The 25,125-nt window shown below is 40.1% G+C and overlaps 1 protein-coding gene across 2 annotated transcripts in view; it reads left to right on the top strand.

Moving 5' to 3' along the window:
- Mtmr7 (myotubularin related protein 7) overlaps nucleotides 1-25,125 on the top strand; it is a 98,029-nt gene that overhangs the window by 51,703 nt on the left and 21,201 nt on the right. Inside the window, exons 5-7 of one of the 2 annotated variants that reach the window (XM_074054738.1) lie at nucleotides 1,371-1,499; nucleotides 7,189-7,323; nucleotides 15,560-15,692. In XM_074054738.1, the coding sequence (XP_073910839.1) occupies nucleotides 1,371-1,499; nucleotides 7,189-7,323; nucleotides 15,560-15,692 (397 nt within the window). The remainder of the gene's footprint in view (nucleotides 1-1,370; nucleotides 1,500-7,188; nucleotides 7,324-15,559; nucleotides 15,693-25,125) is intronic. The other variant, XM_074054739.1, reaches the window with a different exon arrangement.

Raw genomic sequence — 25,125 nt, 5'->3', positions numbered from 1 at the left:
GGCCACTCTTTGGTAGTCTTCTATCCTAACATGTCTTTGGTGGAGTCCTGAAATTGCACTTTGAGCCTCTGAACATTTTCTTTGTGGCACTTTTATCTCCTGCTCCATGCTGTTTACCAGTTTGGTGAACAAAGACAGAGGAGGCAGGCAAGGTGGGACATCGTGACAAGGCAAATGGCAAGAGCTTGGGATCTCTCTTGTAGTGTTTTCATTCCTTCATTCCCATCTGATAGTGATAAGCATGGATGGAGATGGACAGGGGACCTGCAGGTAAAGTATTTCCTCTGTTGCTATACCAGCTTGAGGACTCCCTTGATTTGCCTAGGCAGATGCCTGACTTCCAGGAAATGAACATTCCCTTGATGAAGCCCAGGAACTGGCATTGCCACATTGCAGAAGGATGGGTTGGTTGACTGATGTGATAGGAAAATACGTGTTAAGCAACATAAAAACTACAACTGTTACCACTGTTGGCATTTCTTTTCACTCTAATCAGTTACAAAGTGCTTTGCCACGGGTGTTGTCTGATTGTTCCTTTATCAACCCCTTGAGATATTCTTGCTGTAGTAGCAATTTTAGACATTAGAAAAACCAAAGTGCTTGGTGTGGTTTGGTTTCCCCTAGGTCATTAAAGTTGCTAAATCAGAGCCAGGTGCTAAATTGCTGATTTCTGATTCTAAATGACAAGATCCTTTCAAGCTGTTATCATTGCTATCAGAAAAAGCAAATCACTTCTTGTCACTTACAAAACCAACATAAAAGAAAGCGAATAAAGTTGTAACATTGTGTGGTAAGGGGTGGCACATTAGGAAATCAGATCTGGAAATTGGCTAGAGCTGGAGGATCACAGAGAAGGCTTCTGAAGAAGTAGGATGGGGTTGGCTCTGGATGCATGGATGAGATTTGAGAAGACAGGCAGGGTTATCCAAGAAGAGCAAAGGATTGCCCAACGTGTGCCAGGGACAGAGGGGGAAACCTCAGGACTTTACTACTGTGCTTACATTTTAGGAACATTGTCCCCAGGGTCAGGCTGTCTTTCAACCAGATATAGGCAGCTAAAGTTTTTTCACCTGTCAGGATGCAAAATTATAATTTGTCCTTTATGAAAGGAGGGCTCATTGTTACTTTCTTGCCTCACATAAAGAGCCTTGGAGAGAAGAGACAATGCCCAAAGACAGGACATTCATGGCTGTCTTGCTTTTTCTTCAGAATCATTTCAGAATTATTTCTCTGAAGTGACTTCTGGTTTCTTAGAAATAACCTCCTCCGTAACTCAAGGAAACATAAATATGCCACCTCTAAGCATGTTGGAATGGAATTTGCAGAACATTACTTGATTGCCTAAAACCCTTTGTGTTTTCCGGTGATAGGTTTGTGACTCCTACCCTACTGAACTGTATGTTCCCAAATCAGCCACGGCACACATTATTGTGGGGAGTTCCAAATTCCGGAGTAGACGGCGATTTCCTGCCCTTTCTTACTACTATAAAGATAACCACGTAAGTCTCCAGGCATGCTTTTGTTTTATCATAAACAGACACTTTCTAGCTGCCTTCAGGCTGTGTTTGCACTTATGTGTTTTGTTTGAATTTTTTTTTTTTTTTTTTGAGGCAGGATCTCACAGTGTAGCTCAAGCTGGCCTCAAATACACTATGTAGCCCAGGCTGGCCTTGAACTTGCGATCCTCCTGCTTCAGCCTCCCAAGATTATAGGTGGTGTTTGCATTCTTCTTAAAGGGATATGGATATTTCTCTGCAGAGTATGGTGCAATCCAACTGTGCTTACATCTTTGTCTCATGTAGAAGTTGACCTTCCACGTTTATTTGACAATAAATTCACGTGAATTCACCCACATGAATACCCTCCTCCTCTAAACGGCCCCCTCAGGAGGCTCTCTGCTATCTACATGCTGGAGATCCTTTTGTGTGTCTATTTTAGAAAAGATCCTGAAGTACATGGCTGATTCCTTCCTCTCCCTCCCTCCCTCCCTCCCTTCCTTCTTTTCTCCCCTCCTCCCTCCTTTCTCCTGTCCCCTTACTGCCTCTCTTCTTTTCTCCTTTCAACTTGGCCTCGCACTTGCTAGTCAAGTGCCCTATAGCTCTTGTTTGCTTTAGTTATTTTTCAGGTAGGGTCTTGTGTTTTTGCCCTCAGCTGGCCTTTGACCACAGTCTTCCTCTAATGTAGCTGGTATCGCAGGCATACATTGTAATACCCAACTTACTTGTTGAGATGGGGTTTCACTAAGTTTATGCTGGGGCTGGTTTTATACTACAGTCCTCTTGATCTCTTGTCTCCCAAGTAACTGGGATTGTAGGCATGAGCCACCACACTCAGCCTTTTTTTTCTTAATGGCTGTGTTCTTTCAAGTATCCTTAATATAGGAAACTTTTGTCTATGAAGAGTGGGTTTTATTTTAAGTATTATTTGTGAAAGCTAGAATTAGGTTTGTCTGTAACTAAGAGACCTTCAATGACAGTGACTTAATAGGCTAAGATTTTATTTTCTCTCACATAAAACCAGAGGTGGGCAGTCCAGGCTTGATGCCTTGACTTTACACCACAGAGCCCTCAGGGACCCAGCTGTCCCCACCTCTCTGCTCTGCTGCCCTAGGGTTTGGTCCACATCCACATGGTGTACAAAGCGACTGTGGCACCAGTCATCACCTCCACACTCCAGACAGTAAGTGAAGGAGGGGATAGTGGTGTGCTCCCAGCTTTGGGGTGGGAGGCTCTGAGAAATGTGTGTGACACTTCTGCTCACTTCCTATTATCAGAACTGCAGAGACAGGTAAGAAAATACAGTCATATGGGTAACCATGTAAATTGCTAAAAATTGGAGTTTTCATTTCTGTGAATGATAGAAGAACAAATTTGGAGGAGTAGGAATGGTGTTTGCCACCTACTTCAGAAGTTACTTGACTCCAGCCAGGTGAGAAACTATGGTTTCCATGCTTGATACCATGGTTTTGGATTCAAAGCCAAGTGATGTTAAAATTGAGAGAGGGGTTCTGACCTTTCTTTCTTACCTGTGGTGATGTTAGACAGTTTAGGCTTAAGTAAATGTATTCCTACCCCAATGGAACTTTTGCTTGTGAATAAAAATACAACATCTTAAGTTTCTGTCCCCCTTGTGCCATTACCAAAGGGGCACTTATATTTTGACAGTTGAGCAGGTGGACTTGGTGTTAGATTAAGGAATGTTTGAAACACACAGCATTTTATGAACCTGAAGTCCTGTTGAGGGTCCTTTGCTATAAATTCTTCTGCTGGTGGTACATATTTGCCTTTGGATTAGCTGCTATCCTGCTTGGTTCTGTAATCATGTTCTGTTCACCTCTGGTGAATTTGGGGCTCCCACCCTTGGGTTATGGGCCAACATGACACTTGAACACTGGACGGAGGAGATCCCCAGCAGTTTACTAACCACATCTGCTCCCTGCTCAGGGGAATAGGACTCCACATGCATGAGAGGCCCTGAAGGGGTTGTAGCAGGGGACAGAATGACAAGGAGGAGCCCTGAGAGGCAGCATCAAGAGGGTGAGGTCAGCCATGGTTCCTGCAGGATGGTGTGATTGGGTTGATTGAATAATTCCATGGGCTGGTGGGGAACTGAAACCCCATACTCAGAGGTGACCAGGAGCTCCCTATGTGTGTTAGATAAGGAGAACTGTTTAACAAGGAAGCCTTACCCATAGAGGAAGAGTGTGGAGGAGAACTTGCTTCTAGGCCTGTCCATTTTACCAGATGTCATGTAACCCATAATATTGATTTTAGACCTTTTGCCAGATGCAGGTTGTATTGAGCCATCCAGACTCCCTTTGCAGTCAAACAGCTTTGCAGATCATGGTTCGATGTGTGTAGCTATCCCTCGTGTTCAGAATTCTTTGCAAGCTTGTAATTGAGAACCCTTAGAATTCCCTGATCCTTTTTCTTTATTATTATGTTACAGTTTTTTAAAAAGAAGTTATTTTGCTTTAAATTGTGCATCACATGGTCTTCTAAATTCATAGCACCGATCTCTAGGACACAAGCTTCATGAAGATTGCCAGTGAGGCAATTTTCCTTAAGAAAAACAGACTTGCTCTCCATAGTAACTGCTTATTGGAACTTGTGTGTTAGGCACAGATCTAGGAGTGTCGCAGTGTCATATACATTATCGTTACCTATTTTATACATGAGAAAACTGATATTCAGAGAAGAGACACAAATTACCCAAGATCACCACAGATCCAGAGTGAAACTAGGATTAAAAGCCAGGTCCTCTTGAATGATGCTTTTAGTGCTATACCATGCTGTCTGATGTATTTCTTCCCAGGGCTGCTATACTGTTTTGGTTAGAAATTCAGTTTGTTTTTTAATTTATTTTTGTGGTGCTGGGGTCAAACCCAGCACATGCTAGGTAAGTGTGCTATCATTGAGCTACATCTCCAGCCCCTGGTTTGGTTAAGAATTCAAGATTAGGAACTGTATTATCTCGATTCAAATCCTGATTTTCTCAATTGGTAGCTGTGTGGCCTTGAACAAGTTCTTCAAGATGATGTGTGCCTCTTCACATCATCTATAAGTAATAATAGTTCTTACTGTGATGATAATTAGGAAGATTAAGTAAATTAGGTACTAATGTTTGCCTCATAAGCATCCAAAACACGTAATACTCAATGATCTGACCATCTGGGATGTATGTGATAGGGTCCACAAGGCACTCAGAGACTACTTTCTGTTCTTTTTGAAACTAGAAAGGGTGAACAGTCACTTGAGTCATGCAGAATTCTATTTGGAGCACCTCAAAGATTATTAAGAAAATGAACTACAAGAGGCCAAAATGTAATCCAAAATGTAAAGTTGAATTTATCAACCACACTTTATAGTATAACTCTGTTCTGACTTAACCTTCATTTAAAGCTAGCTAGTTGGGCTGGGCATGGTAGTACACATCTGTAATCCCACCTACTCGGGAGGTGGAGATAGAAAGATTGTGGTTTGAGGCTAGCCCTGACAAAAGTTAGTGAGACCCTTGCTGTCTCAAACATAAGCAAGACATGGTGATGTATGTTTGTAATCTCAGCTGCTCAGAAGAGGTAGAGGTAGAATGAGACCCTATTTGAAAAACAATCTAAAAGCAAAAGGACTGGGAGTGTGGCTCAGGAGGCCCTTAGTTCAGTCCCTAGTACCACATAAATAAATAAATAAATAAATAAATAAACAATCAAATAAATAAAGCTAGTTGCTTTTCCTCAGAAGGTAATTAATAGCAGTTGTCACTAATTTGCTTAATTTCATGATTGAGATTTCTCTAGATTAGTGAGTTTGGATGTGTGCAACCTCAAACAAATGCTTGCCAGCTCAGAATTATTCTCTCTCCAGTCAGAATTCCCTCAGAGCGGGGGTGGCAGACCCTGACCCTTGAAAGGTCAAAGGAGTGAGAACCCTGCCTCCCAACCAAGTCATCTGTGGCACTTTGCTTTGTGTCCTCTGGACACAGCTTGTGTTTGCTCCTCAAGCCCCTTTGTCCCTACTGTGACTTCATCTTGCTTTCGGATCTTGCCCTTGTTTATTGTCCCCGTCCCTGTTCAGATCCTCTAGTCCCTTTCTCCTCCACACTCCTCAAGATTTAGATGACTCTGGGGAACTCAGCACTGCTCTCCTGAATTCTGAACCTGGCTTCAGGCCCCGATTTCCTTGAACGACATCAGCAATTGCCCTGTTGTACTACAGAATGGTCCTGGAGGCTCAGACAGCTGTGTGTCCAGCATTCTACAAATGATGCTTGGTCTGGTCTTTAGCGCTAGTGAGAAATAAACCTGCCCTCTCCAATGAAGAATTATTTAGCTCATTCTTTCTGGAGAAATCCAAGCCCTTGCTAAGTTGTCATGGGTTGAGCCTTCAGGACAGGAAAGTTGGGGCTGCACTTTGGGGGTGGGGCTGTAGTAGACCCCTTCATGGACAGAGCCCTGCACACAAATCCCTGTGCAGGAGTAATTGACGGTTTTCAGTAAGTTTCCCTTCCTTGTCTGCCAGGGGCTCTGTTTACTGACCATCGCTATCCACATCCTCTTACACAGTGGATTTAACTGTTTCAATGTAGATTCTTTGAGTCACTTGTGTATTTTATTGGGAGATTTATATTAAATTTAAGTGTTAAAACCTAATACCCCAAAAAGTACTTTTCCACGAAAGCTTAAGTTTTATAGTTGCAAAGTAATCTACACTCACTCATGATTCAGGGAAAGACTCATGCACTTCAGTCATCCCTGGGTGTTTATGGGGGATTGGTTACAGGATCTCCTTTGGATACCAGATTCTGAGAATGCTCAAGTCCCTTGTATAAAATGGCATAGTATTTCCACATAACCTGCACACATCTTCCTGCATACTTTAAACCCTCTCTAGATTACTTGTAATACCCGGTACAATGTAAATGCTATGGAAATAGTTGTCATTCTATATTGTTTAGGGAATGGTGACAAAGCATCTGGGTACATTCGGATGCGTGTTTCTGAGTATTGCTGAACTGTGGTTGATTGAATCCATGGAGATAGGACCTGTGAATGTGGAAGGCTGACTCTACTCTGCTAGAATTGCAGGGTAGGGGAAACTGCAAGATAGAATGCAGATTGATTCTGAAGAAACCCTTTATCTCTAAGCATAGCATGGGAATGTGCCTGCTCTCCTTAGATATCAAACCTCGGTGTCACCTGGGATTTCATTATTGTGGAAATTTGACATTTGGAATTAGAATTGTTTTTTGATATTTGTGATATTTTAAAAATAGGCTCATTTTTTTAAAATGATGGAAAGCATTAAAATATATTTTCATTAATCTTGCCATGAATAGTATCCTGTAAGTTTTGGGAGAATAGTTATTTATTTTGTATTTCTACTTTCAGCAGGAAAATGAAAGAATATCAGTGAAATGGAAAGTAGGTTATTTAAATGGGTTTGAATTTCATGATTTGGATCCTATGTAAACATCTTTAAACATTCCCGAAATCTTCCACACAGAGTTTTTGGTTTCTTTGACCTGAATTTAAAAATAAACAAATCTTGATTTCCACAAAGTGTTATCATATTTTCATAAGCTGGCATGGGAAGTAGGTGAACCGAGGGACTTTTTCCTGGAGATAGTCAGAGGGTCTTTGCTGGGTACAGTGCCTGATGGTCCTGTGTTGCTGTGGCTTCTTTCCTCCAGGCCTCCATCTGCAGAAGCAGCCAACCTCTGTCTGGCTTCAGTGCCCGGTGCATGGAGGATGAACAGATGCTCCAGGCCATCAGGAAAGCCAATCCAGGAAGTGACTTCATTTACGTTGTGGACACTCGGCCTAAAGTAAGTGTCACCATTCTGATGCATGTCATGAAGCTGAAGTCAGGGCAAAACCTAATAGACCCTTTAACCTGCTCTCATTACTTCACCTGGAAAGGGGATGTTCTCCCTGCATGGTCAGTACCTGGGTCCCCTGCTGGCTGCTTTCTGGAGGGCCTGAGCTCCCAAAGGAGTTGACTATGTCCAGTACACTTTATGTTTCTCTGTCCCTAGCATTGTTTGGGCACAATAAATGAGTGTGGTTTAGTTTGAGAGACTGATTCCTTAAGTACACACTATTATCATCTGATTTGTTTCTAAAACATCTCTTTCTGCTCTGACAATAGGAGGTTCACTGTGGAGCTCCAGCTGTTCAATTTTTGTGAGGTATTCAGCTATACTTTTTCAAATTCTGCTTATAATCATCTCTCCTTATGATTTGAAAAGATCTATAAAATGTAATGTTAAGTTTAAAAATGCAAGTCACAAAATAAGATATATACTATTGTATTTGTGCAAGAAAAAAATTATAGGGGACTGGAGGTGTGGCTCAAGTGGTAGAGAATCTGCTTTGCAAGCATGAAGCCCTGAGTTCAAACCCCCATCCCACAAAACAAAGAAAAAACAAAAACTATAGACATGTAAAAATATAGGAAAAACATCTGGAATGACAAGCCCTAAGCTATTAAAATTCTATGGAGAAGGGTAGAGAACTTTCTACTTGTCTGTTGTTAGAAAATACTATTTTATAATTACATACATGTTAATGTACTGATCTTCTAATTTAAGAATGCATCCAGTAGGAAATAATAGCTATTCGTTAAGAGGAAAGCCAAGTTGATCTTATACTTTCCTCCCATTCAGCCTTACTTTTTTTTTTTTTTTAAGAAGACTCAGTATTGAAGGCAATGCAATTTCTAGTTTTTTTCCGTAGACCCAATTCTTTCAAAAGCTGTCAATGAATAGAGTCCACAGAGGGGTGTGCCAGTGAAGACATGGAAACAAATCACCTATGTGTATAGTGAATACATAGCACAAAATGCAAGGTCAGAATGGAATGTTTTTTAGTCAACATTCTTGGCATTGTAATCTCTAGACAATAATGAAATAAGGAAAATGTAGCTGGGTCTATGACTGATGAGATAGAAAGATGCCACATAAAAACTTGTTATGAATGTTTATTCATTATTAATAATAGCAAAATGCAGAAATAACCAAATGTTCAACTGAGAATGGGTTTATAAAATGTGGTATGTCCATTCAATGGAACATTTTTTAGCTGTAAAAAAGGAATAAATATTGATATATACTACAACAAGGATGAACCTTGAAAATGTTATGCTAAGTGGAAGAAACCTGTCATAAAGGATCCCTTAATTGTAAGATTCCATTCACATGAAATGTCCAGAATAGGCAAAAATTCACAGTGATAGGGAATAGACTGATTGTTGCCTAGGACTGGAGATAATGAGAAAAATGGGAGGTGACTGTTAATGGGTAGAGTATTTCTCTCTGGAGTGATGGAAGTATTCTAAAGTTAGGTTATGGCAGTAGTTGTGAATATACCAAATATCACTGAATTTTACAGTTTAAATGGGTGCATTGTATGATATGTGAATTATATCGATGAAGTGACTAAAAAGAGGACCTGAGTAAATAAAAAGCATTACAAAAGGAAGGAAAAATAGGACTAAAGTTCAAGTCACTGAAAAGTATATGCCATTAGGTGTAGGTATTTACAGACAGTCTACATTCATGGGCAGTATGAGAAATAATGAGACTGGATGCTATCTTTGTGTAAATTCTCAGAGCCTAGTAGCTTTTACTGCTTCTCTAAGCTTCATTTCACCAAATATTGTGAGTTATGAGCCGGATCTCTTACTGCGTGGTTCTCCTAGTGTAAGATCAGTGTCCTTCTCATTCCTTGACCTCAGAATATTTGATCACATCATGCTATAGAATGGGTGTGTGTGGAGTAGTGAAGATGAAGTCTTGGGTGTCAATCAGCAAACCAGTCATGAAGACCAGTAGTGAAATAGATATTATGGCTAAATCATATTCACATTCTAGTAGGTTATGTATATGCAAAGGGTCCCTTCTTTTAAAATACATTCTCAAAGGACAACACACAGACACAATGTTAAATCAGAAACAGAAATAGCTTTCTGCTTGAAGATTTTCACTTGAAAGATGCCAGAAAAACTTCTGACCTTTACTGTTCTCTTTCAATTTATGCTTTTGTTTCTGGCTCACACTTTAACCCCTTCCTCTGAACACTGACTGCCTTCCCTCTTCTTGTTATGCAAGTTAAGTGGGGCTGTTTTGAATTTCTTAATGTCTCAGACAGATATACTGAAAACAAGAGGGGGGGAAAAAAAGAAAGGGGCTTTATGGAGTCGAGACTAGAAAGTTCCTTTCCTGTCCTATTTTTCCAGCTTTAAATAAAGGCAAACAGATTCACCTACTAATTTCAGAGCCAGTGATCCAAGTTTGTACTATTATGTAAGCCTTCCGTAGAATGTGGCAGCTGTAGGGTCAGGCATATTCCAGATTTAAAATAAATTAATCCAAAGGATTTGATTTGAAGGGTACATTTGGCACTCAGTGTGTTTACTCTCAGTGATAAGAAGTTTGACACTGATGCATTAAAGAAAATTGGTGGCCCCTTTATGTTTATACATGCACACGCACACTACATGATTTTTGAACTGTTTGTTTCGAGCTTTCATTCTTTTAAAGATCAGGTCTGTTGATTTTTTGTCCCAGAGTGTGTTAGGTTTCCTTGGTAGCCAGGAGACTGAGTGGATTTTTGCCATGGAAGTTGTGGACAATAGCACACAGACACTTCCCAGGTTTGCTCACAGGTTTAGTTAAAAAGAAAAAGGCTTAGGAAGCAGCCTGAATGATTCTTGTTCTTTGAGCAAGGATAACCTCACATTTGAGCCTTCTAACTTGCTTCTAACATTTCAGTAATGGACTGTTGATGCAGTATTTGTTGAATTATAAGATGAGGAGTAGCTCATTTTATCTCATCATCATTCACAACATTATCAAATGTCCTAGGAACTTGCTGAGCTTTTAAAAGTACCAGGTGCTTTCTCATTTAATTGTTGTAACAATCCTGCAGATTAGGAGTTTTTGTTTTTGTTTTTTTCTTTTGGGTTTATAAAGGTTAAGTAATTTACCCAAGGTCACACAGTTTGGGGCAGAATCCAGATTCAAATGCAGGCTTCTCTTTCTGTTTGACCATGGAGTTTTTTCTGTTTATAAAAACAATCTACAGCAGAACCATGTCCCCACTTAAGGCTCAGTAGGGTCACCACCTCTGAGTTGAATACACAGCCAGTGAAGCTGGAGATGTAAGCTGAAGAACCAGCCACAAGCTCATCCAGTGTTAAGCCAGGGACAGAGAAGCAAGGCAGCCCCTGAGCTGTGTGCTGAATGCTGGTTGCTGTGGATGAGTGTGGAGCCCCAAAGGGAAGGGGTGAGGTTAAGGCAGGCAGAGCTGAGTTAATACTCAGCTTTCTGTTCTTGTTCCGTCGCCAAAGATTTCTTTGTGGTTATGGCCTCTGATTTCACCATGTCACTGATTTCTTTCATTATTCAAAAGGTGGCATTTGGAAACTACAGTTGTAAAGGTTAGGGGTGCCTGAAAGAACTGAAGCTAAGATCTCATTTTCTAGTCAGATGTGTGATGGCCATTGTGGCAACAAGCAAAGGAAATAGAATGGGAGAGTGACAGTAGTGTTGAGTGGTGGTAGAACAGTCTGTACACTTGCTCTTTTGTCAGCACGAGGATGGGGAAATTTCAATGAACATGAGCCATCTTGCTAGAACCTTTTTAAAAGGGCTGTGCACTAAGGGCTCCCAGCAAAAGTGACTGTAGGATGTATTGTGGCAAAGAAAGCTGAGGGGATTGGAACAGGCTCATGCCACAGTAGATCTCCCTTCAAGAACCCGTATGTAGGCCTTAGGAGATTTAGTGTCTGGACCCTTATCCTGTGAAGGGAGAAATGGTCAATTAGTATTAATCAGAAAAGCAATGGCAGCCAATAAAGAGAGAATGCAACCTTGCCTTGGTTTGCAAAGATCTTTTACCTTCCTGCATCCCTCCTCTGCAACCCCCACTCATTAAGAGAGCCTCCAAGAAAGAGATGAGGAAGGAAGTCCCTGAGCAAAGCACTTACCAGTTCAAATAGCCTGTGATGGTACATCATGTATGGGTTGAAAATTTAAATTAAACTGGGTGCAGATTTCCTATCTGAATGTAATCCTAAAACTGTTAAATCACCCAAGATGCCCCCTAGGAGGTAGGAAAAGATTTTTACCAGCTCACTTGTAGACAGTAGTTGCAAGGAATAAAATCACCATATTTTAATGTTTGTGCCATAAGTTAAGGTCCTTTATTTAACAAGTTATAGACTGGGAGAGAAAGGACAATTATTTGATAACCTGTAGAGGGTTTGGCCAGAAGTTGATCTCTTCCTGCAAAGATCAGCTTCTGTCTTCTACTGTTTGTCCTTGTCAGATCAGGCCCAGTCACAATTCGGGTATAAAGTATAACTGGTAAAATGTTAGACTTCAAGACTAAGATGAGGAGCAGGCTGACCTTTAACTTGATACGATGACACTCACAAAGTTTTCCTAGGTTTGACTGATGCAGGGTTAAGGAGAGAATCTGAGTGTTTCTTTGCAGCTGTAGTGTGCTCACTCTTACTTCATTTTGTCATTTATCCAGTTGGTCAGACTGTCAGTAAATCTCCATTTAGTGGCTGGTCTGTGCTAGTAGGGGTATGTCCACAAATGAGGTGTCAGTGATGGCCGTAAACAAGATTACAAGACTTCCTATGGAGTTTAAGGAGCTTACGTTCTCCACTTCTCTCATTCACTGCTGAATTTTCACACGCCCACCTGTCACCACCCTCCGATTCTGCTTGGTCTTTTTTATTATAATAGACTCTAGGTCAATCGCAAGTTTTCCAGTTAAACATGCTCAAAATTATTATTTGTTCTCCACTGCCCCAGATGAAGTCTATGTTTCTTAATGGAGCCTGTTTGTAGAGGACCCTAAATGCATTTGAGCCTCTTCTCTTGCTACTGCGTCTATGAGCCTCTGCTTGACTTAGAATGGATGACTCACTGATGCCCACATGCTCTGATTTTGCCCCTCTATCTCTTCCTCCTCCCTGCTTCAGCTAGAATGTCCTCCTTCTGTCTCCAACATCCATGGTGACTAATGTCCATTTAAACTTTCAGTTTATATCATAAAACATTACCCGGGCGTCTAGTCAGATGAGGTTGCTCTAGATTCTGACTCTCACCTCTTTCCACTGTCGCTATCTCTGCTGTTCACTCAACTCCTACCCAGATCTAGTAGGGATTGTCTGCTGCTGCTGGGCACCATATGCATTTGTTTCCATATGAATGAGGACAGTAAGAACAGCTTCTTATGTGTGTTTTTATTTCATTCAGTGCCCAGATCACAGTCTGTGTTCATTGAGAAATGAGTTAGGTTTATGTTGTTTTGTTTCTTTCATGACTCTTTCTGTACCCAAAGATGCTGGTATCAAATAGCAAAGTGATCTTGTGTTAGACAAAAAGTACTTTTTCCAACTCCCACCTTTCGTTTGTGTTGTGGTTCTTAAATTTAAATAGAAGCTGGAATGAGCTTACCTCTGTTGTTTTATCTACTTGAGAATTTTTAGGAGCTAAAACAAATAGCTTTTTCTTTGTTTGTGACATAGAGTTCTTAGCCAGAAGGACCAAATTAGACTTGCTAATAGTGATTTAATTACGTAAGGGATACTGTATCTTTATTTGTATATATAATGAGTCTAGGAAAACTTTTTGAATGCATTTAGTTATAAACCATGTTTCCTGCCTTGAGGGGTCAGCTTTTGTCACATTATCACAGCAGATCCTGTAAAATAGGTAGAACTCCTGAAAAATTATACTTTGGATGTAGATTAAATATTGCCACCTTCTGTTCATAATGTGAAGTACACATTGGCTCTCAAAAGTTTGCCTTGAATTTGCTCTTTTGCTTTAAAGAAAGACTACCAATCAGTTCTCTCATCACAGGTAATCAGTCCTTTAAGATGTGAGCATAGAGTCTTAATTATATATTATAATAATTATCATTATTATAATAGTAGTATTTTGCTTTTGTAGTGTCTTAAAACAATAACATTTATTTTGCTTACAAATCTGAAGTTTTACCAAGTTCTGAGAAAGGCGGGTTCCTATATGCATCCCCTAAAGTGTATTACACTTTTTAGAACAACAAGATGTGTGGTGAACAGACTTAACTTGAATTATTTAATATAACAGAATAAACATAGTGCACATGTAATATACGAATATTTGTATGTATCTTGATTTGTTTTATGAAGTGTGTCATAAAGGATTAACCAACAGCCTTGAAAATAATTATATAAAACAATAATATTTTGTAATACATAGTTCCAGAAGAAAAATGGCCATAGATAAGTGTTGAAAAAATTTCCCCTTACAATATATGAACTTTTAAAAGAATGAGCGTAAGTTGTCTCTAGGGTATATCATTTAAACGTTTTTCCTGATTAACGCTGAAGCCTTTATTCTCATGATCTGTTCAGGAGAATGGTGGCCTTCTTTTGTAGACTTGGAGCAGAGTCCTGAGGGGCTGATGCTTCCCAGTTGATTCACCTGAGCTACACTGTAGAACAAGGCTGCTATTGAAATGGGAGCCCCTGTGGGACCTGCCCTTCTGCTGTTTTATTTGTCACTTGGGATAATTTTATTTCTGTTATTTAAATTACAAACTTAATGTATGTTCTTTGTGGCTGTGAAAGTACGCAGGAGTATTGATAGTATTTTCTTGCAACTTGCTACCTTCTGTGTTTCTGCTGTAACTGTTAACGAATTGGTATATTCTTCCATAGACTTATTCTGCTTAAGTGGACATGCATAAACATAAATATATATTGGTAAGAAGTTGGTTTGTTTTATTAAAAATGAATGATTATATGTATATTATTCTGTATTTTGCACACACACACAACACAATGTTCTTCTTGGTGCCTGGTCCAGGGCATGAAGATACCATAATTTATCCTGTCATTGTTCTTTTGAGATATTCATGGGTTTTCAGTTCTTTACTATTATAAAAAAATTATAAAAAAATTAACATTCTTAGACAGCTGTCTTTATGTATTGATAATTTTAATTTTGTCAGTCTCAGAAATAGGAGATCTGAGACAAAGAATGTATGTTTTTAACTTAATTTAGCTTTTTCAACTTAGCTTAGCTTTTTGAAAAGTGCCACTTTGCCCTGTTCCCTTAAAAGCATATATTTTTTCTGCTTGTGAGGTCCTGGTATAGGTTTTCTGCCTGGGGTAGTTTTCTGCCCTGTTTGGCCTGAGGATGAGAAACTGTTTAGTAGCTGTGATGGCCTGCTTAGTCAAACAGCAAGAGTAGAGTATTACCAGACATTGATCTGTTCTAGAAATCGGTTTGTTTCCCAGCTAAGGCAGCACTTGTCCACCTCTTGATTTTACTATGCAGGGTTAGGACAGAGTTTGGGCTTAATAAATTTCTTCAGAGTCCATTATTATTTAACTCAGTTTTCTCTAAGAGACCTCCAACTTCTCATATGCAAAATTAGTGGAATTTTTTTTTAAGCCCACTTCTTTGGTGTCTACATTTAAGTAAGGTGCTGGAGGAAATGTCTCTGGAGATTGAGTGTCTGAACTCTTTCTCTTCATTCTATTCAGTGATTTTGTTCGAGGCTTGTTTGGGTATCTGGGGGATCCTTATGTGAAAATTAGAATGATGTAAACATTCCTCTTTGATAACTTGTTTATTGGCAATGTCTGCTGGAAGATAATAATTTAACTTATAGAGCCTTACATTGACCACTGTCTCTGCTGATATTCTTCTGCCATCCTGCAGGATGTTACGTGTGGTACTAAATTAGAGCATCTTGTCTCTGTCACAGAATTCCACACTCAATTTGGCATCAGTTTGGCAGATGTTGAATCTGCAAGAGGTATCTCCAGAAGGGTTTATTCTATAGGATGTTTTCCAGCTAAGAAAATGTTTCCATGCCAACAACTTTATATTGCGGAAGATACACAACTCACTACAGCATCCCAGTAATTTAAATCATACTACGTTTCTGTCCGTCATTCTGAATGTTTTTATGAGTATCCATGAAATGCGTTGGTTGCCTTGTGTCCTGAATATAATTGACGGCTGTTCTGTTTTGCTGACACTGCAGCTTAATGCAATGGCAAATCGTGCTGCAGGGAAAGGCTATGAGAATGAAGACAATTATTCCAATATCAAGTTTCAGTTTGTCGGGATAGAGAACATCCATGTCATGCGGAACAGTCTGCAGAAAATGCTGGAAGGTAAACCATTTCCTTATGCACAGCACTAAAAGAATACAGCTATTTTTTGATGCCAATGCAAAATAAGATAGTCTTTTGATTTTAAATTGTTTTTTTTTTCAATGATGCTATTACATAGGCATGATAAGCTTGGGAAGTAGGTTGCAGTGATTCTGTAAGCATTAAACAACCTGCTTTATTTTATTTCTTTCAAGAATTAGTATCAAGTGTGTCATTTGGTAGCCAGCATTCAGAGAGTCCAGTGGCCCTTAACATCTAAGATAAAAGTGCACAGGGATATTTGCTTTTTCTTCCTCATAATGTCAGTCTGATCCATATTCAAGGCCAGTTGGAAAGAAAGCAATCCTACATTTAAAGCAATAACCTGCTGTTATTTTGTGCAGATCATTTTTATAAACTGTATCTGCAACTTGCTGAGTGACCTTTGAAGGAAGGATATTGGAGGTCCTGACCCTTACTTCTCACCAGCAGCAACTGCTGCAGTACACACGTACATAACATCCCCATCCTTGACAAGCAGAGTAGCGAGATTGCAGGACATTCACACACAGACTTGTACTCATGTACAGAGGAAATTTAAAAAGAATGCTCATATAAAACAGAGCTATTCTTATAGCTATAAGCTGGTTAGCAGAAATTCTGCATTTCAAGCAAAACCTACTTTACCTACTGCTTATGTTCCTTATGATCAAAAGGCCCACTGAACAAACAATCTGTTACCATGCTCTACCACTTCTGGCCTTAGTGGCACCTGAGAAAAGAAAGAGGATGCAGAAGCCATGGCTTTACCTTGCCTGTGAATACTTTTCTGGAGAAAATGTGGAGAGATGGAGCTGAGTGCTATGGAAGTGGGCTGTCTTGATGGGAGAATGTGGAGTCTGGAGTGAGAAGGACAAAGAAGGGGCAGAATTACTGTTTTCTATGAATACACATTTGTCCTCAGTTACTTACCTCTGTTCAATCAGAACAACAGAGTGTGGTAAGAACTTAATGTTGGGACTGGAGAAACGTGAGTGTTACAGACACCATTCTCTTTCCTATACTACCTGGTTTATTTCAGTTATGAAACTTTGAACACATCAGTTAATTTCTTTGGAGCTCTCTTACCTGCTATAAAGTGAGAGGATGAAATTAATAATTACCATGGATCTTTCTAGCTTTGGCAATTTGATGCCTCTGGTTGTAAATATTTTAAAATGAAGCATGTGCAAGCCGGGGGTGTGCAGTTTCATGGTAGAGTACTTGTCTGGCATCTTCAAGGTCCTAGGTTCAATCTTCAGTCCTGGAAAAAAAGAACATTTGAATGTTAGAAGTAATTCTTTCCTGCATCTAAAACAAAAGTCACAGCTCCATATCATCATCTTAGCTCAACACATAATTTGCTGTCTGTTAGGTCACAGTGACAATACTGTCAGTGTGACCATTTGAACTTCTTATGCTTCTACAGATTTTCATGGACTGTTCCTACTATAAACAGTGCATTTGATATGGGCTAACTTTGTACTGTTGTTGAAAAGGTAGTCTAATGTTAGCATAAAAGAAGTGTCACAGTTGTTAAAATCATTAGAAAATCTTTTACATTGATAAACTCTACATTTTCATTTAGCAATTTCATAAACTACTTTTGAGAACATCAGTTTTCTTCAGTGCAGAAAGTTGTTTCCAGGAATGCTCATACAATATAAATTTGACTATAATTTTAAATTGACATTTATTTAGTTTCTCAACCCTTATCCCCATGGTCTGACTCACTGCATTTTCTAAAGTACAAGCAAATGGACCAAGTTCCTGAGGGCAGCTGTCTGTTTCACAAGGGATTATGGTACTTCTACATCACTTTTCCAGCTATGTGTCACGCAACAAGCAAGGACATCTTTCTGGATGCCTTTCAGGGGACTTGACTAATGTTTGACTATCTGTTTTTCTGAGTAAATTATAAACCACTTGTGGAGGCTCAGCCAGTGATGAAGTGATGCAATCAGACCCTCCTTCTTAGGCAGGGTCTTCTTCAAACAGCTGTCCTTGGCGTCACAGATTAGAAGGGTTATACAGTGGGTCACTGGTGGGTAGGTGTAAGTTCTAAACTTTGTAAGTTCTAAACCAAACTATTTTGTGGTAATTGCTCCTCCTAAGGAGATAAAATGATGCCCTTCAGTTATGTAGCAATTTTGGAAATCCATATACATAATGGTTTTCCCCTCATAATAAAAGGACACCCTGAATTTTCTTTGCTATTAAAATGCCTAGTTAAGAGCCTGAAATAGACATTTTTCAAGGCTAAGGATATTGATATCATCAGAGGTGGAGCTATAACTTTTCCCATCCTCCATGTTGGAGAGGGAATCATTAGGAGGAAGGTTGAGTGGTGTACATGAAGTACATACATATCATTTGGTGAGATGCACCGAGGTGCCTCTTTGTGTACCTCTGCTGTCAGGGGAGGCAGGAATTCACTGCAAAGGTGTGGCAGGACTGCTTCCTTTTTCAATCAGCATGCCATCTTTTGGATGTTACTTAGAAATTTCCACTTTCTCTCCACTGCTAGCTCTGTGTCTATATTACACATGAAAGTTAGATTAATACTGCTGGCTATTATGTAGTTGTATATAACTGGCTATTCATGTAACTAAAAACTGAGCAGCTTCCATGTACCAGGCCTCACAAGAATTTCCTCTTAAATGATTGTGTTTCATAATTCACCAGCAATAGTGTCCAGTGCACGACATCCCTACTTTACAGATGAAGAGACTCTTAGAGAGGTTAGGCAATTTAAGTTGGCTTAGCAAGGCAAAAGCTATTTTGTTAGGAGATAAATAATTTTTTTTACTAGATTGCTTCCTGTTAGGGACTATTCTAAAGTATAATTTTAAAATATAATGACATAAACCTGCCTATGTTGGTAGTAGTGTTTCATTTATAATAATAGAGTATCAGAAATCACACAAATGTCCAATAATAGTGGACCAATTAAATCATCTGCTCCACTTTCTTCATAGTAATGTTTGCATTCCTTAAAAAGGCTATATCCCTTACAAGGGTGCAAAGTATCAGCTGGGCTGTGTTCTCATCAGAAGGCTCAGATGGGAGAATCTGCTTCCAAGGTCATCCAGGCGGTTGGCAGAGTTCATTGAGTGCCCTGCATTTTGTTGACTGGAAGCTTCTCTTAGCTCCCAAGGCTGCTGCAGTGAATATAAAAATATGTGGCTGATACGTGGCAGTTTGTTTTTCAAGGCCAGTGGCAGTGTCTCTCTGCTGTTCTAGATCTAGTACATCACAGTTTTAATTAAGACATTTTATAAACATCCTTCCCAGGATTTAGACCTAGTACTTTCTGTCACATTACAGCCATCGTCACTGATTTGTGGCTCTGATATCAGACAGGTTCACAGAAAACCACCCCATGTACTTGAAACTCAATTTTTAAAGATGTTTTCACACAAGTGATCCTTATTGTGATCATGTTGTAGTTTTTCTTGTTATGTTCATTTTACAGATGAGGAAGTAGAGGTATAGAGGCTATGGATGGCTCTCAGAAGCAACTGGTAGACCAAGGTTTTCACCTCATTACTATAATTCAGATGCCATCGTCTGCACTGCTGGGCTGTACTGCCTTTGTAGGGAGTGGGTTGGAGTGGAACATGCCCTGCTAAGAATGTGAGGACCTACGTTTGGTACCTGAGTAAAATTGAACAGATCTCATTTCCTATATGTGTAAAGTCATGTAAATATTATATTCTCACTGTTTAATTCATGACTTGTTAAAAAGACTCCTTGCAAACCACAAGTGCTTTCCAGTGCATGTGTTTTCTCTTGGGAAGCAATAACATATTTTAAAATAAGCACTGGATAAAATGGGTAAGTTGATGGGCTCTAGATTAATTCAGTCACTAAGGCAAGTATTTGCTAGATCCCATGCCTTCTATGGTAAAATTTCTTTATTCAAAACACAGCACAATTAGCCAGGCATAGTGGTGCACTTGGGAGGCTGAGGTAGAAGGGTTATGAATTTGAGGCTAGACTGGGCTGCATAGTAAGAACGTTCCTGAAAAACAAAATGAAACAAAAAAGACAGTACAATTTTCAGAGGCAGGTAAGTGTTTGCCTCACAATATGGTCTTTGTCCACTCAGTGAAAATTCATCAAAAATAATTTAATAAGCATGTCAAGCTTTGTGGGGATTTTCTCAGCAAGTTGTTTTACAAACCTCAGCCTGAGAGCAGATCAGATGGAAAGTAGGCCCAGAGGACATGGAGCGAAGGCTCACTGTCAGTTTAGCAGTTTTGATAGTAATGCAGTAAAAGGGTTGTTTGAAAGGAGACTGAGCAGATTTGATTTAAAAGATTGAAGTCTTTTTTAGCAGGCCTCAAAATATAATCATAGCTTCTGACATTGTGGACATTGGCTATGGAAATCTTTTGTAGCAAAATCAGGTGGCCTTAGAGATCCTATCCAACCTGTTCTTTTGTGTAAAGGTTCTGAGGCCTGATTAATCAGTCTTCCTTAGGCATAGAAACTTGGAGTGTGTCATGGGAGGTGCCATTTTGGTGGGTGTTATGGGCATATGTTCGATTGCTCTGGTCTCCCTGCCAGGTTGCCTTGGGGGCACCCAGCTCTGCCAGGGAATGGTCCCTAATACACCTAGCTCCATGGTTTCCATGGGACATTTCTCTCTGCTCAGAGAGGTGTAGCCATCTGTACAAATGACCTTTCTTGAGTCTTTCTTTCTTACTTCATGTCTCTTTGGGGTGATAACTAACTCAATTTTAAAGCAATGGAAGACTTCAGCCCTTTACAGGTATTTCAAATTTAAGTTTTTCATTTTGAAATTTTTCTTTATCACATTACCAACAAATTTATAGTAGGAAGCTCTACTAGATATGATCTAATGAAATGCTATAAGGGTTAATCCTTTTTTAGTTCTCTATATTCTCACTTTCATCAGTTTTAATTTCCTCAGATTACTAAACCATTAGATGGGACAACCAATAAAGACCTGAAATGTGAGCATTTCTCCTCAGAATTTAGCACCATGGTATAGTTTCCACATGGAAGATCCACCTGTAAATTGGAACTTGGTACAGAAATAGCAGGTGTAAGGCTTTTTAATGACTGTTATGCTGGACCAACCGTCTGTCCTGTCAGAATTTATTGGTTATCATTACAGGCGACTTGGAGGAAAGAAATGAGAAAGTGTGTACTTTGCTTCTGTGTGTTGTTTTATGAGGAACATAGGAATCCTGAATGTTACCAGCTAGTCTAGACAATAATGTGCTAAGCACTGAGGTATAGGGCATGAGCCTGCCCCCTTTGTGTGTATGTGCTTATGGAACAGATTTCAGTTCTATTACTTGCTGGCTGTGTAACCACAGATAATTTAGCAAACCTTAAGTCACTCTTTCCAGTCATACAACTGGGAATGAATAAAACCCAATGTGAAGGGCTGGAATAGTGTCACACCTTTATAGTCTCAGTTACTCCGGGGTGGAGATAGGAGGATCCTGGTCTGAGGCTAGCCTCAAGGCAAAAGCTCAAGACCCTATCTGAAAAGTCTAAAAGCAAAAAAAGTGTTGGGGGCATGGTTCAAGTGGTAGAGCACTTGCCTACCAAGTACCAAGCCCTGAGTTCAATCTCTGGTGCCACCACCACCAACAACAATAAAATTCAACCTATGTGGTAGATAATATACACAGAGCCTGAGGCATAAATCTTGCTTATAGTAAGTACTTAGTAAGTAGGAGCTACCACAGTTACCTCATCCATTCATCAAATAGTTATTGAGATTCCCATTAATACAAAATGAAGTAACCAATTTTGATAGGGGCAAAAATTATAGCAGGAATAAAAGATGATGCCTGCCTTATTAGTGCTCTCACTGAGGACTTGAGTAAGTCCCAGTTGGATGTTTTAACTGGGTGTCAAAACCAAAAAACTTCATATCTAGGTGACATTATCAAGGGAGAGGACAAAAAGAAAAGAGTGACTTAACAAGAAGATAGTGGCTATTTTTTTCCAGATTCTGCTTCCATTTGCAACTCACTGAGACCAAAGGCTGATGTAACAATTTCCTACCCTCACATATATTTTGTTAGCCATGACGACAAGTTTTTGGATAACTAGGACATTTACAGAAGGAGTACCCATGGAATTAAAAGGCAGGCATGGCTAATTTAAGTGACATGATGACCTGTTTTTCCAGAAGGCTGTGGCTGGGGTCAGGCAGTTCAGTATTTGCTTGCCAGTGCCAACGTGGTCTCACATTTGATGAGAGTGTTGGTCCAGGAGGCCTCTGCGCTGGCACGGGTAGTGTGCCATGGGTCCTGCCCCCACTTCCTCTGCTTCTCACTTGGCCACTTCAGTTATCTGCTGCCAGCGTCTGCACCTTTCATGGTTCCTCATCTCCCATCCAGTGTCTCAGCCCCCCGTCTCCTCCTAGTCTGAATGTCGCTATTTCCATTTGTTGTAAGTTTCCATAAACCCTACTTTCAATTCAGTTTCTGTTCTACCTGGCTCAGTTCATATATTGACTTTTAGTTATTCTTTATTTTGTAGTAAACTGAGTATAGAAAATGGAGCCAGTATGTTACTGTCCCAGTGTCCTTGCTGTGTCGAAGGCATCTGAGCCCATCTCTCCTCTGTACCCTGAGACAGGAAGGTCATGGTGTCTCACAGAGCAGAAAGTATCAAGGCCCTTACTCACACATGGACAATGTAATGTAAATGCTCACACATATTTTTACTTGCAGCAAACTGTCACACACCAGAGTGTTAATATTCACCTTTTACTGTTCTTGACACCTGTTAAGCCTAAGATAGCAAGGCCACCACCATACACTGTGAATTTGTTGGTTAGACACAAGATTCTTGTATGAAGCTGATGACAGCTAATTGGATGTTCCTGGGGGAGCCTGCTGCTTGATTTTCCTTAGGCCAGTGTTCAGTATTGTAGAATGCACACACACACGACACGTATGTTTGCATACATACACACACGTGTGTACAGTTTTCATATACACATGCTTGTTTATTAGTAGCAGGACTCGCACCTGTGTGTGTTTGCAAGCAATGCTAGCACAGGTGTACAGAATTTGGCTTGATTGCTTACATTATCATGTGGAAATGGCTTTCATCATACTATAAGTTTTTAAAATCCAGAAAATATCATTATGAACAAAGTTAGAAATGGCTTTGAAGAATGATCTTTCATCTTCCCCCCACCCAGTAGTACTAGGGTTTGAACTCAGGCCCTCACACTTGCTAGGCAGGTGCTGTTGCACTTGAGCCATGCCCCCTTTTTTATTTTAGTTATTTTTCAGATAGGGTCTAACACTTACTGCTTGAGAATGGCCTTGAACTGCACACAATCCTTCTACCTGCACCTTCCATATAGCTGGGATTATAGGTGTGACTCACTGTACCTGGCTTGTGTGTTGAAATGGGAATTTGCTAACTTTTTGCCTGGGCAGGCCTCAACCTGTGATCCTCTCAAACTCTGCCTCCCAAGTAATGGGGATTACAGGTGTGTAACACCATTCTTGGCTCCAATCTTTAATCTTGTTGGTGTTTTGTGCAGAAGCTCACACACAAGTGTCTCCAGGTGATGCAGGTTTCTCTAGAAGGGGCCATGTTGTTGGCTTGGGTGGGAAGGAAAGCAACACTATCATTAATACGTTGAGTACAGTTCACAATAAAGCCAGAGGTTATTTTATGTCGCCATGGTGGGCTCTTAGTAAAACAAAGAGACAACAGAGCAGGCCAGAATGGCTTCCCTTGCTAGGTTGTTCAGGGAGGGGAGCCAGTCATCATTTTTCTGGATCTTTTTAAAAAATATTTATTTTTTATTAGCATATATTGTAGGGAATTGCTGTGACACAGTCTGAATAGTCTTACATTGTACAATAGCTAGATCACCCCCTTCCCATCCCATGTTAAACAATTACAAGAAGGTTTCTATTCCCTTAATGTCTATGAAGCCCATCAACCCTATACGTTCATCTTCGTCTCCTCTGTTCACCCTGTTACCCACAAGTACCCTCCCTCACACTGTACCTGTTTTACAGTCCTGTCTTTCATTATTATTCCAAAGTCAGTGTTTAAAGGCGTTCCTCAATGTGTCCCAGCTGTGAATATGCTTTACTTTGGTCAGTTCAGTCCCCTCTGTTACTCTTCTCTTTCCCCTTCCCTCCTACCCTCCATTATTCGGCAGTTTGCAGTACATATCGTTGTGTTGTCTACCCGCACAGATGTGAAATATTTTGATATTATTGACTCTCTATCATTCTCTTTTCCTTTCCCTCCTCCCCTGAGTTCAGTAGTGAACTCAGTAGTGTAGTTCCACTATTACACACATGTTCTCCAAGTAGATATTCTTCTGAACAGTATCTCATTGGTTTTAGTTTCTTGACTCCAAAATGGGAAAGGAGTCAATCAAACATTAGCAGAACTCAGGCATGCATCGGGATAGTCAGTTGGGGAGGATCAGGTCCACGGCAACTTGAATTTCTGATATTTCTTAGGAAATATCAGACCCATGGGGTTCAAATGGAGCCTTTCTTTGTTGCCTCCCTTATCCCATGCAGATGACTAGGACAAAGCCAAGGAAGACCAGAGGAGGCTTCTTTTCTTCTAAGCCAATTTCGCATTTCTCAAGGTCTAAAATTATATATCTTGTCTTTTCTTATGGTGGTTTGTATATGTTTGTGGGATATAGTTGCATTGTTATATAGAGCAGATATTACTAGCCCTGGCACTGAACTCCTGGTTGGTAGGCAGGGTTCTCTGTCATCTGTGGCATATGCCTCTGATGTCAGCTGATGTGAACTTTGTTCAGCAGAATGGTTTGTAAATATTGGTTTGGATTTGGCAAGAAGAGTGAACAAATCAGTATTTCTGCCTTATCCTGAGTTTATGCAAACAAACCCACAGTTATATATTTAAAAAACCAACTGCTAATTATTTTAGTCTCAAGTGCACCTCCATCTGTCTTGTGTGTTAATCATCTGCAGAACTGTTTGCCTTGACTATGGCCACTGGCCATTAGGGGAAAACATCCTCTCAGTTGTCAACTTGCCTGAAAACCTGATGGGGTTATTTTACCAAGTGTATGCAATTTTAGTGTTCCTGAAAACAGAAATGTTACACAAGGAGCTGTTCTTAGTGTGGGAAGAAAGGAGCTGACGTGGCAAGAGCCCAGCAGCTTGTCCCATGGCAAGTGAGTGAAATGCAACAGGGAGCTTGGGGCATTCTCGAGCCTTCTTCTGAGCCATGCGTTCCTCTCTTGTCTTTGGCACAGCCTGTCGCCAGGAAAGCCTAGCAACTTTTATTTTTAAACCTGTCATTTCTGTGCCTTGTGGGGAGAGAAGGTGAAAAGGATCGTTTGTTCTTGGGCCGAGCTTCAGAGTTTGGATGCCAAGATATTCCCAGGCTCCCTTAGACT

The sequence above is a fragment of the Castor canadensis genome, chromosome 14 (assembly GCF_047511655.1).
Source record: "Castor canadensis chromosome 14, mCasCan1.hap1v2, whole genome shotgun sequence".
NCBI lineage: Eukaryota > Metazoa > Chordata > Mammalia > Rodentia > Castoridae > Castor > Castor canadensis.
Note: the sequence above shows the minus strand (reverse complement) of the source record. Positions and strands in the feature narration are given on the sequence as shown.